This window comes from Rhamphochromis longiceps, linkage group LG7 (assembly GCF_057381845.1).
Source record: "Rhamphochromis longiceps isolate RC_006_pf linkage group LG7, R_longiceps_female_GT1.1, whole genome shotgun sequence".
NCBI lineage: Eukaryota > Metazoa > Chordata > Actinopteri > Cichliformes > Cichlidae > Rhamphochromis > Rhamphochromis longiceps.
The window spans coordinates 59,443,789-59,462,386 of NC_140563.1; the positions used below are offsets into that span (position 1 = coordinate 59,443,789).

The 18,598-nt window shown below is 38.1% G+C and overlaps 1 protein-coding gene across 6 annotated transcripts in view; it reads right to left on the reverse strand.

Moving 5' to 3' along the window:
• Window positions 1-18,598, reverse strand: part of nrg1 (neuregulin 1) — a 78,333-nt gene that overhangs the window by 42,502 nt on the left and 17,233 nt on the right. For 3 of the 6 annotated variants that reach the window (XM_085414588.1, XM_085414585.1, XM_085414587.1), the window contains 4 exons: window positions 13,016-15,341; window positions 11,962-12,926; window positions 8,596-8,734; window positions 6,714-6,781 (listed from right to left, as the gene is read on the reverse strand). In XM_085414588.1, the coding sequence (XP_085270714.1) occupies window positions 6,714-6,781; window positions 8,596-8,734; window positions 11,962-12,661 (907 nt within the window). In that variant the 5' untranslated portion in view covers window positions 12,662-12,926; window positions 13,016-15,341. Of the gene's footprint in view, window positions 1-3,887; window positions 3,947-6,713; window positions 6,782-8,595; window positions 8,735-11,961; window positions 12,927-13,015; window positions 15,342-18,598 lie in introns of all 6 variants that reach the window. The other 3 variants (XM_085414590.1, XM_085414589.1, XM_085414586.1) reach the window with 2 other exon arrangements.

Consider the following 18,598-nt stretch of genomic DNA (forward strand, 5'->3'; position numbering starts at 1 on the left):
AGTGCAGAGCAGAGTAGAAAAGGTTATCTCTGGGTATGAGACAGCTGGCAGTGTGTGGCCAAAACTGCACTTCTAAATAAAATTACTGTTAACCACACAGTGTATGTTCTGCTGGACAAAATAACACTGGCGTGTGTTACTCACTCAACTGGGGAACCCCTAATAATAACCACATGTATTTATGGCCCATATATGAAGTTCACTATGTTACCAGAAGTTTTAACGCACCAATTCAAATAATTGAATTCAGATGTTCCAATAACTTCTGTGATAAAAAACTTCAGATATATAAAATCAAGCACCTAGACATGCAGGCTGCTTCTACAAACATTTGTTAAATAATGGGTTGTTTTCAGGAGCTCAGTGAATTCCAGCATGACACAGTGATATTATACAACCTGTGCAAAAGCAAGTCCAGGCGTGAAATTTACTCCCTACTAAATATTCCACAGTCAGAGGAGGCGCAAAATGATAGAGGTTGTCAACTTTCTGCAGGGTTAATCACTATAGACCTCCATAATTCATGTGGCCTTCAGAATAGCTTGAGAACAGTGACGTATAGAGCTTCATGGAATAGGTTTCCATGGCTGGGAAGTTATATGCAAGCCTTACATCACCAAGTGCAATGCAAACCATTAGATGTAGTGATGAAGGCTTAGGTGTCTGGTTTTGGCAGTTGCGGCAGTTGGTACTCATGTAAGTGTCTGTGTAGGTTCTCAGTCATCCAGATCATGGTAGTCTAAGGAGCTTAGAAAGGTACTTGTCTAACTGCACTCTGCTAAGTGTGAAGTTTGGTGGAAGGAGGAGTATGGTGTGGGGTTGTTTTTCAGGAGTTGGGCTTGGCCCTGTTAAGGAATAAACATATATTCTTAGTGCTTATTTTCTGATTATATTGTTTTATGTATTTTAGTAATAAAGGCTTGTAAAGCAAAGCCACGTTTGACTCACAAACTAAGTGCTCAGCCAGACTGAAAAACAGGAAATGTATGAAATGTAAATGTAAATTAAAGATCATTTATTGAGTTTTGACCACCCTGGGTCCAGTCTTTCTTTGCCGCCAAAAGAATTAAAAAGAACTGAATGTAATAGCCCCTTAGTTCCAGTGGAAGGAACCCAGAGTGTACAGGGTGGGCCATTTATATGGATACACCGTAATAACATGGGAATGGTTGGTGATATTAAAGTCCTGTTTGTGGCACATTAGTATATGTGAGGGGGCAAAATCCTCAAGATGGGTGGTGACCATGGTGGCCATTTAGAAGTCAGCCATCTTGGATACAACTTTTGTCATAGGCCTTTCGCCCTATGACAGCTGGGATAGGCTCCAGCGCCCCCCGCGACCCTGAAAAGGATAAGCGGAAGCGAATGGATGGATGGATGGATGGTCAAAAAAAGAAATTGGAACAGGACCCTCGGTTCACGCAGAAGATTTTGTTCAGTGATGAGGCAAACTTTTATGTGAATGGTGAAGTTAACAAACAGAACACTGACACTAACCCACATTGGATGGATCCCTCCAAGACTCTTGGAACAACAAAAGTGATGGTTTGGTGTGGTATGTGGGGTACAACGATAATGGGTCCATTCTTCATCAATGGTAACCTCAAGGCCACTGGATATTTGAAATTGCTACATGATGATGTGTTTCCCTCTTTATGCACTGAAGCTGGCACGTTCCCTGAGTTTTTCCAGCAAGATGGTGCACCACCACATTATGGGTGCCAGGTCCGAGCATTCCTAGATGAACAGTTTCCTGGAAAGTGGATTGGTCGTCGTGGGCCAGTTGAACGGCCCCCAAAGTCTCCCGATCTGACCACCTTAGACTTTTATCTTTGGGGTCATCTGAAGGCAATTGTCTAAGGTGTGAAGATACGAGATTTGCAGCACCTGAAACTACGGATACTGGTTGCCTGTGCTGGCATTTCTCCTGTGGTGTAGCTATCAGTGTGTGAAGAGTGGGAGAAGAGGGTTGCATTGACAATCCAACACAATGGGCAGCATATTGAACACATTTTATAAGTGGTCAGAAACTTGTAAATAACTCATGCAAGAATAAAGTTACTTTGAAACCAAGCACACCATTGTTTTTCTTGTAACATTACCAATAAGTTTGATGTGTCACATGGCCCTCTTCCTATTAAAAAAACAAAAGTTGTATCCAAGATGGCCGACTTCTAAATGGCAACCATGGTCACCACCCATCTTGAGGATTTTGCCTCCTCACATATATTAATGTGCCACAAACAGGACTTTAATATCACCAACCATTCCCATGTTATTACTGTGCATCCATATAAATGGCCCACCCTGTATATCAATATTTCTGTTCGAACATGACTGTGCACCAGCGCACACAGAACACCTTTTGGATTAATCAGAGTTGAGACATCAGTGTCTGACTTCACAAATGCACTTCTGGAAAAATTGTCAAAAATCCCCATGAACACACTCCTTGTGGTTTTTCGGGCTTTTCTTCTATGCTATTTTGGTAAAATATTGTTTAATTCATTGCAGTTGTTTAAAGGTTATACCCTTTAAAATGTAAAATTCCTGTTTTGTGGGTATATCCTATTTTCACTGTACTAATATTTCTAATGCAAATGTATGATAAATGATGTGTGAATTCATCTTTCAAATGCTGATACTGTATAAATGTTGACTGTCTTATTTTCAATTTGGATAAAGATTTGCAATAGAAGTTAGCACACTAAAGCATCTGCTTGTTCCATTATCAGACTTACATGATGAAAAGTGAAACCAGAAACTGAAAATTTACCTTAATATAAAAGTTGTGCCTTTTGATCATTGTGGCATAAAAGACAATGTAATATAAAAGTAAGAAACAAGTTTGCAGCAGTTCTGTGGACGAAAACACCAAACAAAAAGCTTCAGTAACTAACAGTTACAGTGACCAAGACAGTTAAATGTTAAATAGTAAATGGAATGACTCTTACAGTATATAACTTTTTCTATTCTCCCAGAGCACTCAAAACGCTATATAAGGCAATCACTCTGTACAGTAGACCTGAATTGGAAAACTATCACAGAATGCACTACCCATAATGCGCCTTGTAATCGGAAGGTTGCCGGTTTGAGCCCCGGCTTGGGCAGTCTCGGTCGTTGTGTCCTTGGGCAAGACACTTCACCCGTTGCCTACTGGTGGTGGTCAGAGGGCCCGGTGGCGCCAGTGTCCGGCAGCCTCGCCTCGTCAGTGCGCCCCAGGGTGGCTGTGGCTACAATGTAGCTTGCCATCACCAGTGTGTGAATGTGTGTGTGAATGGGTGGATGACTGGATATGTAAAGCGCTTTGGGGTCCTTAGGGACTAGTAAGGCACTATATAAATACAGGCCATTTACCAACCATAAAGTGGATTGACTATGGAGAATATGTTTGAGTACACCAAATGTGTCCACAGAGCAGAGATTTGTTCATCAGAATGTAAATTTCTGCTGAACGTTTTGACATTTTGGTGTCAGTGTCATGGATCCAACCCTCCATGTGTTGACAGTCCAGGCTGGTATTCGTACTGTAACAGAGCAGGGGTTTTTTTTCTTAGTATGCTTTGAGCCATTTGAGTATTGTTGAGTATTGTATTGTTGCATCGCCTTTTAGACTCAGTTAAATATGTTCTAATATTCAAGTATGATAATCCACCATTTCATTTTTGTGAGCATGTAAAAGGCTGTATTTAAGAAAAGTGGTTGTATGGATTGAAACACTCAATTTCTGAATGTATATAAATATACATACTAAATAAATATAAATACAGCTTTAAAGAAAACACTTAAATGGAGAAACACTGCATTAATGAAAAATATAAGAAGAAATAAAGAGGTTAACTGTTAGTCAAGTTGCAAGCCAAGAAGATGAGAGGAAATAGACATACTGTAAAAGCTGGCCATTACATAGTTTTGGCAGCGATCACCAGTAAATTCAACTGGACACCTGAGTAGGAAACATGAGAAATAAAGAAGAAGAGAAAGAGGGTGTTAGTTTATGTCATATGCAAAACCCACAGTCATCACTGGTGTTATGGATATCTAAACCAGCATGTCTACCTATTGAGTCTTTATTTAAAATTACCCTTTCAGACTACGTTGTATATTGCATAAGTCATAAATGACAGATGATCAATTCTAATTTAGTGATTACAGTTAACCTAATTTAACTACTCTCTTTGCAACAGACTGAAATTTGCATGTATGTAATAAGACAATTAGGATAACCCCAGTTGCATAAATTTCAGACAAAATAGAATTAAAGACCCCAGTAATGGCTCCATTACTCTTGGTCATTCAGTACTGCAACAGGTAATCCCTCTGCTCTCTTGTATGTGACATTTATTTTCCAACACTACGTTTAGACTTGAAAATTTACAGCGACCTGCTAACCTGCTCAAGATAAATATGCAGTGAAATATGCAGTGCTGTTGATCAATATTATTATTATTATTATTATTATTATTATTATTATTATTATTATTATTATTATTATTATTACTACTACTACTATTTTGAAATTTTTTCACGCTTACACATTTCAAAAACGTTTTTAATATGTTTAATACACAAAGATGTCCCGAGTACAAGTTACAAAATGCAGATTAGAAACAATCATTTTATTTTTTATACATAATAGTTATCCACCTACCTGGCTTTATGTAACACAGTTACTTAATGTTAAATCTTGAATTAACTATGATTAACTGGATTAAGAACCGCAAGCCTCACTTGCAAGACTGATATGATTCAACAATATGAAAGATACTAGATAAAAATTGGCATCCTGAGAAAACCACAGTTGATCAAAAAGAATTGTCTCACATTTCCCCCAAAAAATACCTCAATGAACCCCAAGACTTTGGGGAAAATATTCTGTGGATAAATGGGACAAAAGTTTAACTCTTGGGAAGGTTTGCATTCCATTACACACTATATAAATGCAATCCATTATCATTATTATTATTACAATTGGAATAAATTAAACACGTTTCATAAAAAAAACATCATACCAACAGTCAAACATGGTGGTGGTAGTATGATGGGCAAGGCCTGCTTCAAGGTCTGGATTAAGTACCCCAATTTATGGAATCATGGATCAAAATACAACACAAACAAAAAATAAAAATAAAAAACAAAGTCAAGGCTTTGTAGTGGCCTAGTCAAAGGTTAAATCCATCTGAGATGGTTTGGTATGACATTAAACAGGCCATACATGCTTCAAAACCTTCCAGTGTAGCTGAATTTTGCAAAGAAAAGTGGGCCAAAATTCCAGTGATCTGAAAGACATTGTCAGTTATTGCAAATGCTTGATTGTAATTCTTGCTTCCAAGTATGGCACAAACAGCTTATAGGTTTAAAGAATAGCTATCTTTTTTACATAAGCCCATGTAGGTTTAAATAGCTTTTTCTCTTAAATTAAATCATTTAATAACTGCACTTTGCATTTACTCAGGTAATCTTTGGCTGATATTAAATTTACTTTGATGATCTGTCACATATCAGCAAATATCAAAAAAAAAAGAAAATATCAAAAAAAGAAAGAAAAGAAATCAATAGGACTGTAGCACTGTAGGTTAGGGGCAACTTTCATCTGCTCTTATGCATTTTCAGATAATTTTAAAGCTTTTCAATAAGCTGTAATATAGTGGTATAATCCTAAACTATTGCATCTAATATTGTTATTATTGTTCATATCATTTCTACATCTAAACCCAATTACCAGTTTGGATTTTCCTTTTATATTTCATAAATATATTTATATTTTCCTTTTTATATTTCTTTAATGTGCTGACACAATTTAACACTTTCTGAGTTGCAAATAAAAGAATAGGGCTTGAGTTAGACTTGTACATCATGGGTATATCTTGATTTACGCATTTGTTTAACTAAATCCACAATTTTGACTATAGCCAGATCTCCCTGTATTGTAATAATAGAGATTATTGAGTTTAATAACTGGCCACTTATTTTCAGCTTTCCTTTCTAGCTTTGAATAAATAGTTTATTTATACAACGTTTTATATAATGCTGACTACTAAAAGCAATTAAAATACACGCACATAATTTAGCTGTTTTAATAATATAGGCCTATATACTGTCTATTGATTTTCTTATCATACACTCTCATACTCCGATGCTTTGAATTCCATAGTTACACAGGTATATTTAGATGTATTGTGTGTTTAATTACTTTATTTTAATATTAAACCTTGTAAAAGCTTGTAGCTAAACTGGTGAAACCCTCGGTTGAGTTATCAGGCTGATAACCACTTTTGTGACTGATAGTATGATAGATGATATTAGCATAAGATAAAGATTTGGAGAATCTGAAATTGCTTTGCACTACAGAACCCAAATTGTACAAGAACATAATCAATGTTTTGTTTTCTGATGATCTGGCAATGTGGCTGAATGCAAAGAAACACCACTTCATACTGAAGTGGAGATCACTGGTCTAAACAGGATGGATGAGGTGTGGTGAGATGTGAATTACATGCAAATTCACTGCAGAAGAGAGTATGCTTAAGCCTTTAGACCATGTTCTACATAGAGTCTACTTGAACTTGGAGAAATAAGTTCAGCATGCTCACCAAGTTTATATCTGTGCATAGAAGGCAACATGAATTTCTCCACTATTTCCTGGAGAAAATATGCTAAGAGTGAAACACCAGCAATGACATGTGGGACTAAATACAGTTGTATTCACATACGTTTTGGGTCTGAGACATTCTTAAGAACTGCTTGTTCACATCGGTGCCCAGTGAATCCAGCCAAGCACCTAGTTAATGGATAGAAAGGACAAGACAAAAACAGCACCTACTGTTATCCACAGGACGCAAACACTCAATGACACACAGTCACAAAACATACTATTTTCCAAGATAGAACTTTATCATATAATGCTTTTTTTGTTTAAAAAAAAATATCTAGATATAATGTTACAATTACAACATAATAAACATAGTGGGAGTTCCCAACCTGGATGGGAGGCATACCAAAAAAGCCCTATAACACTCATGGTCTTTAGGAACTTAGGGTGATCCTCATCCACCTCAGTGACCCAGCCACTAAGGAGTTGTTCAGCTACCTCAGTGACTTTTTTTAAGTAATGGGCAAATGGGCAAATCATTCCCCTCACTGTCATGGAAGGATAGGCCCCTGGACAGGCTATCTGAAAGCCCCACAGTATCTTATCTTAGCTCAATCATTGTCAAATGGCGTATCACATTTTGACCTCAAGACTTCCAGGCCATAACTTAGCACAGATACACCGCATGCCAGCCACTTGGTTATGGCGTTCTATGTATGTCTCGCTGGCTAGCATTTTGAACCCTGTTGTTATGTGCCTGATTGTTTCAGAACTTGTTTCTGTTCTGCCATGATTACTGCAACTGTGCTGTTTTTTCAGCTTTACCCAGCCAGTGGTAGGATTTCTGGCTGTTAGTCAATTCTACCATCTGCTGGTGGTACATACCCTGGAGGGCCCTGTCTATCCATGATGGTTCTTCTCCTAGTCTACATTGTCAGCAAATTTCCCTTCTGGTAGTACTTTTGCTCTCTTTGTTACCATCTGGCTAAACTTCTCCAGTCCAAATGACATTCTGATGTTGTTGCTATAGATCCTGGTGGTATGGATCGATGAATCAATGCCTCATTCACTCCTGGAATACAGCATGATATCATCCATGTAGAGGAGGTGGCTGACAATTGTTCTATTACGTATTCGGTACCCATAGCCAGTCTTGTCAATGATAGCACTATGGGGGTTCGGGCCTATACAGAACAGCAGTGAGGACAGGGCATCTCCTTGGTAGATCCCGCACTTGATGGTGACTTGTGTGTTTGGCTTGAAATTGTCCTCTAATGCTGTTCACCACATCCCCATTGAATTCCTGATGAATGCTCTTAGGGTCCTGATGATCCTGTATAGTTCTAGGCATTCCAGGATCCATACATAGGCATTGAGTCATCTGCTTTTTTGTAGTCAACCAGTGGTACACAGGTTGGTCAATCTACAGGGTGGGCCATTTATATGGATAAACCGTAATAACATGGGAATGGTTGGTGATATTGAAGTCCTGTTTGTGGCACATTAGTATATGTGAGGGGGCAAACTCCTCAAGATGGGTGGTGGCCATGTTTGCCATTTAGAAGTCGGCCATCTTGGATACAACAAGAGAGTCATGTGACACATCAAACTTATTGGTAATGTCACAAGAAAAACAATGGTGTGCTTGGTTTCAACGTAAATTTATTCTTTCATAAAGAAGAAAGAACCAAGCACACCATTGTCATTAAATTGAATTGATTTTTTCTGTGTTCTACTGAGAATAAAATATGAGTATATGGGATTTGCATATCATTGCATTCTATTTTTACTGACATCCCAGCTTTTTCAGACCTGGGGTTGTATGATAAAGTTCCATTATATTTCTAATGTTTTCATCAGAAATCATCATGTCTACTTTTCAGACAATATAGGTTGGATTTAGTTAGTTAAGCAGGATAAAGTACAAAAATTATTTTGTTCTGGCATTACAAATGCCAGCAGTAGCAGTATTCAGTGAGCTTAACCTACAGTTCATGGCATACCTGCAGAGAAACTTTGTACTGCCCGGGATGATTTCAAGGGTAAAGCACTCGCCTCCATTAACACAGTAGTTCCTCTGACTGTCACTGCAGCGGGTTACGTGACTTGAGGTCTTTGCTGTAGTGGAAGTGCTGATGGTAGCTGGGGAGAGACACCTATAATTAGCATTTCATGAAAACAACACATGCATCCTCGGCCTTAAATATGAATTATACTTCTGCGCCAGACCTATGCCATAACTAGAACACCATTTTAACCCTACCCTACAGGTAACCTTCTCCCCACTTTCCTATTACCCAATGAACAGCTAAGAGTATCCATGCAAGTGGGCTAATGATTAACACGTGTAAACTGTCATAATTATATTTTGTTAAACATATGCATGTTGCATATATAATACATGCAATAAATTACTTCTTGGCCAATAATCTGTCAAATATTGGTCAAACATTTCTCTCATGAAATGTTTGACCAATATTTCAAATAATTTTCAGGCATAAAGAGCATTCCTATCACAAGATAGAAGTGGCAATAACTTTTTGTCAAAGCAGGTAACCCAAATCATGGAGAGGAAATGGCATTTTGCAAACTTAGAAGATTTTGAAATCTTCTAAGTTTGTGAGAAGAAGAGTTGAAAAAATGTTGAACACATTTTACATGCAGTTATTCACATAATTATTAGCGGTAGCTTGCCATTAAAATATCAAAAGCTCCCAAAATATTTTTAGACTTTTATCCACAGCCATTGTGAAGGGATGGATTACATTTCATTGCAATATGCTTTAAGTTGTGCTAATGAAATGAATTGTAGCAATAGTGTGTAAAAGCTATTAGTGGATTAAAATCAGCAATCATTTGCCGAGAGCCATTCCACCTATCATGCGTGAAGATAATTGTCAAAAATGTTGTTTGACAATATAAGTCATCCTAAAAGGTCGTGGTCATAATTCCACAACATCAGTATCTTAGAAATGTAACTCATCAGCTTTTTAAAGGTTATAAACTCCCCTGCTATAGGTTTTTATCCTCTTTGATATTATCTTGATTCTATACTAGGCCTCAGCTGCTGGGAGCATGATGTACTGTGTGTTTCTTCTTCACTCACCTCTTTTGACTTTTTATGTATTTCTACAATACGTTGCATTTAATCATTAGTTAACTTTAAAATCTGGCTCTCTTCCAATGTCTTTCTTTTGCCTGTCTTCCTCTGTGCTCTTCCTTTTCTATCACAGCTGATGGCTGCATCTCCCTCCATTTTTCCTCCATTTTTCCAAGCACTTTCTCATTGGGGTTTTCTCTTGATTATTGAAGGGTTTTCAATTTACAGTATAAAGCACTCTGAGACAACTGTTGTTATGTTTTGGTGCTGTATAACTAAAACATATAAGAAGACATGAGGGGGTGGGTAAATGATCGTTCCTTCTAGTTCCCATCAGAACTAGAAGGAAAGAAGGATTTTTAAGGACAACCTGTTAATGAATTTAAATAGTCCAGCCTAGAAGTGAAAAATGCATGAACTACTTTTTCAGCATTGATCTGAGACAGGATGTTTCTATCTTTAGAGGTATTGCACAAATGTAAGAAAGCAGTCATTGAAAGCCATATCCTGGTCAAAACTGACTCCAGACTCTAGAAGATTCTTCACAGTTTTAGAGGAGGCCAAGGTAAAACCATACAGATTAAGCATCTGGTTAAATACATATATCCAAGATTTTTAGGACTGCAACACAGTGCTGTAGTGTGTTGCACTGTTGCCACACAGCAATTAAATACTGGGTTCAAACTCAATGGCCTACATGTGTGGAGTTCTTCCTATGCCTCTCCAGGTACTCTGGCTTCCTCTCACAATCCAAAGATATGCAGGTTAGGTTAGAATAGAATAGAGTAGAATAAACCTTTATTATCCCACTGATGAGAAATGTTGGTGTTACAGAGCTCTTAGAGCAAGGGGAGGAGTGATTCTAAATTAACCATAGTTGTATGAATGTTTGTTTGTCTCCATTTTGACCCTGCAATAGACTGGGAACATGTCCTAGGTGTGCAGGTCATCCTCTGACATCTAAGAAAGGGTCTGGACTCTTCATAATCCTTACCTGGATAACTGGTTAAGAAATGGATGGATGAACTGTTATCAATTTTAAAATACTGGAGAAGAGGTGTTTTTAAAAAAAAAAAAAAAAAAAAAAAAACAGAGAAAAGGGAAGCGTAAGACAGTTACAATGCATCTCATAATGTCAAACTTCAAAGTGAAACGTTTAGAAAGTACAGACAGTCTTTGGAATAAAGCTGCACTTGCTTCCTAAATTTACAACAGGGCTGCAACTTTGAGATGAGTGATAGGGGAGGAGCAGCAGTGCTATCACCGAGAGACACCAGCTTTGCCAGAAATCAGATAACATTCTACAGGCCAAAACAAGACATTTATACATTTCAGCATCAGAATCTCACTTGGGACACTCAGAAAGAAAATTAACAGAGGTAATTTTTAAACATTAACCTTCTGTCACTGCTGGTATTCAAGCATTCTTAAGTAAAGCACTGTCTACAAACCAACCCCTGACCTACCACCACTACCTCACCACAATACAACACAGAGTGATGTGACTACAAACAAAACAGCCTAGTTGAGAGGCCCAGGCAGAAAGAGAGCATAAATGGATTGGTGTATTTTCCCCTGTGCCTCAGGGATAGTGGGGACATCAGTTAGCTTCAAGAAGGCTCTGACCTTGAAATGTAGCATAGGCAGAAAACAGGAAGTCTGGCTGTGCCACAGCCTGGGTTTTCAGTTTATGTCATGCATCATTTATTGATATGCACTTTTCAGTATATCTCGAAATGTGCATCCACACACTTCAGAGATCTTTCACATTTCTCACGTTTTTTTGCAAACAGGAAAAACATTTTAAAGAAAACACTGATTGACTTTAATTACTTAAGTCATTTCATTATAATATAAAGGGCCACTTAAACTCTAAAGTGGGTAAAAGAGGATGACTCCCAGAAATCGCACAATTAGTGTATGGGTAAAGTAGATTTAAACTGAAGGTTCAAGGTACACACTTACACAGTTTGTGTAGAAATAGTTCAGGGGCTTACTCATGGCACCGTGTTTTCAGGTACAGAACATTCTTGTACAGAAAAAAAGAACACTACAAAATGAATGATACAAGAGAAAAAAAGTTATTTGAATCTTATTATATCAACCTGTTTTATCTTTTGCAATGATGAAAATCATAATTTTGTGTTAGCATGTAATGTCTAGCCATTGCAACCTACAGTATATCTAATTTAGGCTCATAAAAATATGTAAGTAACTTAAAGAAAAACCCACTTACAGATTTTTATATAAACAAGTATTGGGTACTTACAGATAGTTTGATGATGGCTGTGTGATTTCTGTGTTGACTTTCGTTGGGGAGTCTGCTTTGGGGTGGTATAGTGTTCAGCGTTATATTTCAGTGTGACAGCAGGCTCAATCACTCGTGAAGACTGAGACACATGCGGCTGTTGTGTAGATTTATCTTCTACTGAAACTTCAGGATGCTCTGGGGTAAGGGTGAAGGTGGTGGTTAGGGAGTTATTTGAAGGAGTTGCATGAGGAAACGAGACTGTTATTCCCAATGTGGGTTCAACTGGTATAATAATTGGGTCTTGTCCAATAGGCTTAGGATCTAAATGTGATGGTGGTTCATACTCAAATATCTTATCCACAAAGACCCATTTGAGTCCAGCTGTGCAGAGGGCTAAGCTAAGCAGACAGGCCAGTATGGGGAGGATGCAGATTTTCTCAGAGTGCAGGCAATTGTTAATCTGTTCCATCTCTATGCACACGCAGCAGGCCTCTGGCAAGGTCACAATTCCAAAAGCCCCCACATGCTCCCCATCGTTACCAGCACCACCTCCTTCTGCAGTTCCCTCTATAGCCTCCTCCCCACTCTCACCAGCTGCCTCTGTCTCCTCTGGTTTCTCTTCTGGGACTTGCCTAGTATCAACAGTAGAGCCAGTGGGGGAGACTGATCCAAAAGGGGGAGCTGGCCCTGCAGAGACTTCCTCCATTCCCTCGGTCATCCTTTCACACTGCTTGAAGAAGTGTTTCTTACCACCTTAGCTATTAACTCAGATCATCACACAATGACATTTTTCCACCAATGTCTTTTAGTATCTTTTCCATTGTGTAGACACAGAGGGAGAGCTGGGTTTCAGAGAAAGGTGATGCCCTTCAAAGAGTGGAACCTTGCTAACAATCCAGGGGATACGTAGACAGTCTATGCATTAGAAATAGGAATTCCTTATTCATGCTTTTTTTTCACAAGGAAAACAACTGTCAAATTTCCTGCAGGCAGAAACAAAAAATACGGAAAAGATTTTTTTAAAATGTGCGGTCTACTAGTGAGCAGCAGTGAAACAGTTGTACTCACTCACCTGAATACTTGGGAAGAAAAGGTAGTATCGACGTGATGGGCCAGCTCTAGCTGAGGCAAATGTAGTGCAGAGGACAGGCCAGCCAAGCACTGCAGTGGCAGGAGGGACATGCTGTCTAGTCTTGGGAGCTCCAAACAGCTGAAAAGCTGAATCATCAGGGAGCGGCAGGTGTCCTTCCTCTCAGTGCAGCCACTGAAACAGATGAGTAAGGGGAAAGAGGAAAAAAGGAAATTACACAGAGTGGGAGGGGGGCTGCAGCAGCACAGAAGGGCAGAACTGGATACTCCCCTTTTCTTCTCTCACCCCTCCTCTCTCAATCCTTTATTTTCAAGTGGTGAGCTGTGCAGACTCTGGCCTCCTCCCTCACTGCCTCTCTTCCTGTCTGGTAGTGTGCAATGCAGGCTGCTCCCAATCCCTGTACAAAGCATCAACCTAAGCAAGTTCCTACTTGATCCAATTAGAGCATATGTCAGCAAATCAGAGACAGGCAAACTGCTGTAGCCACACCCTCTAGCACCACTCCCCATTCATTATGCTGGTCCAAAAGGGTGTGTTGGCTTTTTCCTTTTTTTATGCAGAGAAAGCAGCCACATGATCCACCTAAGGGGATAAAGCTGTTGTATCCTACTCATCTCAAGCATCAGGTCTGCACAAATAATAACATGATAAATTTGAGAGAGAGATAGAGAGAGAGAGAGAGAGAGAGAGAGAGAAAAAGATAGATAGATAGATACTGTTCTTAGGCATTTCTAGCCTTAAATATGGTGTTATGTATTTCTTGGCCTAGATTTCAACATGTATCTTGGTATATAGTATTATGTTTCACTGGATAAAATGGGGATATTGATTCCAAAACTGGCACTTCTTTTTGTATAATGATCAAGTGTGACAGAAAGCCCCAAGACTACCAATAAAACTATTAACTTCCCTCCCCCACTCATACCAGGGCTAGAAGGACAATCCACAGTCCATAGTCTTCTGGATGTGTCGGGGCTTAAACAAGATGGAAACATCTAGAAAGGTCGGGTCACTGCAACACTGAACACTGACACTACTGTGACCCTTTCCACTTACTCAGACAGAATTAATACCATTAATGGTATTTTTTGGAGATGACTTCCTGTGATATTGTGTCCAATATTGATTAATGTTCCGCTTTTGTGTGTGTGTGTGTGTGTAAATATATGTATAAATGGAAAAAGTCTACATTAAAAATATGTACTAAATTACTAAAATTATGTTAAACAGACTTTGACTTTAACAATTAACTCCGTTTTCAGAGAGGCTAATCACAGTTTGTTCAATCAACTCTGATTATGTTCTCTATTAGTTAGGCACATGCATGAGTGCTGCAAAAAAACAGAATGCCATCCTCGATGGAAATCCAAGAGTAGAGTCGCCATTTTAAAACAATGGACTGAGGAACATGAATGTGTGTCAGTCCATATGGACATTTATCTTGAAAATATCTACTAAATTACCAACAATTTAGTAGTATTTATTTAACTATAGAAATAATTTTACAGATTTTGCAGAAAGATGCAAAGCAGCACAAATGTTTTGTTTTTTTTTATCCGATATTGTAAATCTCAAATTGCTAAATAGTGGAAGATGTTTTTGTCTGTGTATGTTTGCTTCCCTTTCTGTAAAAGTCCCCCACACTATATTCAGTGTTTGCATTCAAAATACATACAGGTCTAAGCATGTCAGAGTTTTCCTAAACACCAAACTCATTTATTGTTGATGCTTCAGAATGAAAAGAGTAGGATGAAACTGAGTAAAGATAAGAATATATGTAGTGACAGCAGTTACATTAATATATTCAGTTTTCATGTTTTGTCTTTAATATTTTCAGTAAAACAGCTACAACTTTCACTGACAGCATATAATATAGTTTTGCCTTTTTCATCTGTTAATTTAGGAGTTAACACAAATTTACTCTGTCATTACAACAATTAAGTGTATTCATCCGAGAGTATAGAATGATTTTTGTCTATCACTGGTTGGTCCTGAGGTCTGAATCTGGGGAAAGCTCATGTAATCACATAGAGAAAATCATCATCAAAAACTATCAAATGTCCCTCAAAACTTAAATAAAGCTGATCCTTCCCTGTCCTGAGTTTTCTGTTTTTTTTCTATCCACAGTTGTGCTGAGAGCTAACATGTGAACTTGTTGTTAAAAAAAAGACACAGCTTTATATAGTAAGCTATTATCTAGTATAAACTTTGAATTTAGTTGTGTTTTTTAAAAATGAAGAGCTCCAAAGATGAGATGATTGGGCAGTTTTCCGGTCCTGGTTCAATTCTGGTGCTGCATCATTATAACCTGCAGGATGACAGAGAAAAACGCATGGAGGTACTTATGTTTGGCAGCTGCATATAAATATAAAATAGACACACATTTACTTTTAAACAGCCATGACTATGAAAATTAAATGCTGACTGATCCCAGGAATTCTACTCTGCACAGTTGTTAAACAGATATACACAGGTCTCTTTGTAATGGAGGATGTCACTTTAAGAGAGACAGACTTGACCTCCTGAACTATGAATGATGAAGATGATAATGTGCTGACTTTATGCATCTACAATCTCAACAGGGTTGTCTAATAAGAACAGAGAACCTATCCACAAAATCCACTGCCACTCAGGTATCTGTCGTTCACTCATTTATTGAACAAGAATCCAAGTTACACATCCATAATGTGAGTGAGGGATTTACTGTAAAATACTGTATGCTGTGTGGTTTAGTCTCACGGACGCAGACCGCTAACAACTCATCCCTTTCCTGTTGCCATTTGTGCCATGTGTGGAGTGAAGGTAGTTAATTTCAAATGTAGTGGATCCAGAATTGATCCACCAAGGCTAGGCACTGCATCCACCTACGATGGCTCAGGAACTCTGTTAGACCATCACTCTCCATGACAGGAACTGCCAATCAAAGCTGTCATTAATAACCAATTTTACAGCATTCAATTTAGTAATTAAAGTCAGACTTATTAGAAAGATGACTCACTGAACCTAAATCAGTGATTCTGATTCTGAGATAACTAATGCAGCTATTACAGATAACGTTACAGTGTTTAAAATGGTCACCACTGAATGTCAGTAGATTTCAGATTGCAGGTCCCTGAGTTCTGTTTTCTCAGACCCCACCGTACACACTAGAGGGTGGAGGGTCCTACCATCAATACCCCTTACAATGGTACGGCAGTCCACTAGGTTATACTGCATGCCTTTATGGTGGGACCAGCTGCTGCTGAAGTGGATCTGGAACCAGGCAGGGACATGAAGTATGACAGGATCTCTGGGAGAGTGCGTTTACACTTTGCTGGTTTTTCCCTAGGTCGAAGCACCACCTGGGAGTCTTCCACTTCCAGCTTCTCTAACCAGTGGCAGAGATTATACAATCCCAATCAAAAGTTTAAAACAACTTGAAAAATGGAAAAAGTCATATTTTGCGTGGCTGGATCCTAACAAAGTTCCAAGTAAAGCTTCGACATGCAGCACCAAGAAATTGGAGTCAGACAAAACATTTTTTGAGCATGCAATTTATTGAAAACAACGCTTGAACTGAAACAGGCTGTATTACAGCTGATCAAAAGTTTAGGACCACACTCCAAAAACAACCCATAAACCCCCCAAAACATAATTCAAAGTTCCAAACATGAACTCAGTAATGACTAGCTCGACCATTATTGTTAATCGCTTCAAAAATTCATTTTGGCATGCCTGATGCAAGCATTTCCATGAGGTAAGTGGGAAAAAACTTCCTCTGCCATCCATACCTGTCAATGGAAAATTGTACTTAGTAGTCAGTATAAGCGTTTAATGATAGAATACTGCATGATGACCTTTTTATGACTTAGACCAGTGGTCCCCAACCAGGACCCAGGTCAGACTGACTACTTTTTCTTTTCAAATATTAATCTATTGCTATTAAGTGCTGCATCATTCTGGGGCGCCTGATCCTTTCTCACGGCACACCAATGTGACGCATTGGAAACCGTTTTTCAAGTGGTCTTGATCGGGACTGTATGTCCCAAGGAAGGCAACTTTCTCTCAAACTGGGCATTGCTTTGATTGTTTTAGCTTTGAGACATTGCACTAAAAGATTTGTGCAATGTGTTGCATTTTGAAGAGCCAGCAAGAGAATAAATCCATCAGTAAGTGTAAAGGAAATACACAACACCGGTGAGTGATATTGAAACTCTGACCTACCGGAAATCTCCCTAACCTGCTTGTGCCAGAAAACTCATCAAGATGGCAGTCATACATAAGACACTGTTCAGCATTAAGATACACAAGTTTAACAGTATGTTATGAAGACATCCATAAGACAGACACTGAAGTTTTTCCTCTCAAGAGTGACACAAAGACCGAAAAAACTACAAGGGACTCTGTATATCCTAATAACAACAACACTCATATTAAGGTAGGTGGAAATTTTTTATTTATTCCTATTTGCGTTATGTTTCTCATTCATTAGTCATTGAAGAAAAGTATGCTAAAGAACTTGTGTACACTTTAGTAAGCTGATATTTGAAGGAACATGAACATTTGTATTCAAAGGTATTTTTCTATGCTATTATAAAGGTCCTTGTCAACCATAACTGATTGTAAGCCACGTTCAAGTTTTTAAAATCCTTTTAATTACTTAAAATGTTGAATGAAAGATGTGCACCTATTGTGGTTTAGCCTTTTTTCTGTGTGTTTAAGGGCAAAGTTATTAACTACACTGTTTATAAGAGAAAACCTCAGACACAGTCTAAAGTATTTAACATAAAACAAGCACCTGAACCATGGGACATAGATGAGTTTGCACAAGGAGCAACACGGTCTGAGCTGTCTCGTAGAGGGGAAAGAACCTGCAGACTAATACTAAAGGGGAATGCTTTCTTTTTTTTTTTAAACTCTGCTTCTGCTTCACTTTGATAGTCTTTATGAACATTGGATCCCAGGAACATCCCACAAGAATATATCAGTACTATTCAAGAAAAACTATCCAAACTAAATACAGTCTATGATGAGTTCCTTGTCAACCTTAACTGTATTTTTGTATAGCCCACCTATAGAAATGCACTGCAAACTACACAACTGTGCATTAGTTGCCAGGATGGTTTCACAGAATGCACAGTCTTAAATTCAAGGAACAGGAGAGAAGCTCTGTATTTGTGTCATCCTGGGGAAGGATAGGGTGTATTTTTGGTTTTGCATGATTTGTTTTGAATCTTTTACAGTAATTTTTTTGGTCTTACGTATTGTTTTTTTTTTTTTGCTTCTTTGTTTGAAAGCTATGAGTTTATGGTATGTTTTATTTGTGGAGTTTGTATTTTTAGTTATATTCCCCATAAAAGCTCCACCACTTTTACTACTTATTCTCACTTGCTAAAGAAGCAAGAGACCTTTGTAGTGAACAATTGTCTCCTAATAGGCAACTATTAGGAGACAATTACCTTGCGATAGAAAGTGATCAATAGTGTGTTTTAATTTATTTTAATTACATTTATTTTACTCAATTTATTTAATACAAACTATGATATGATGTATGTTTGCTTTGGATTTGTAGATGGCTTAATGTGA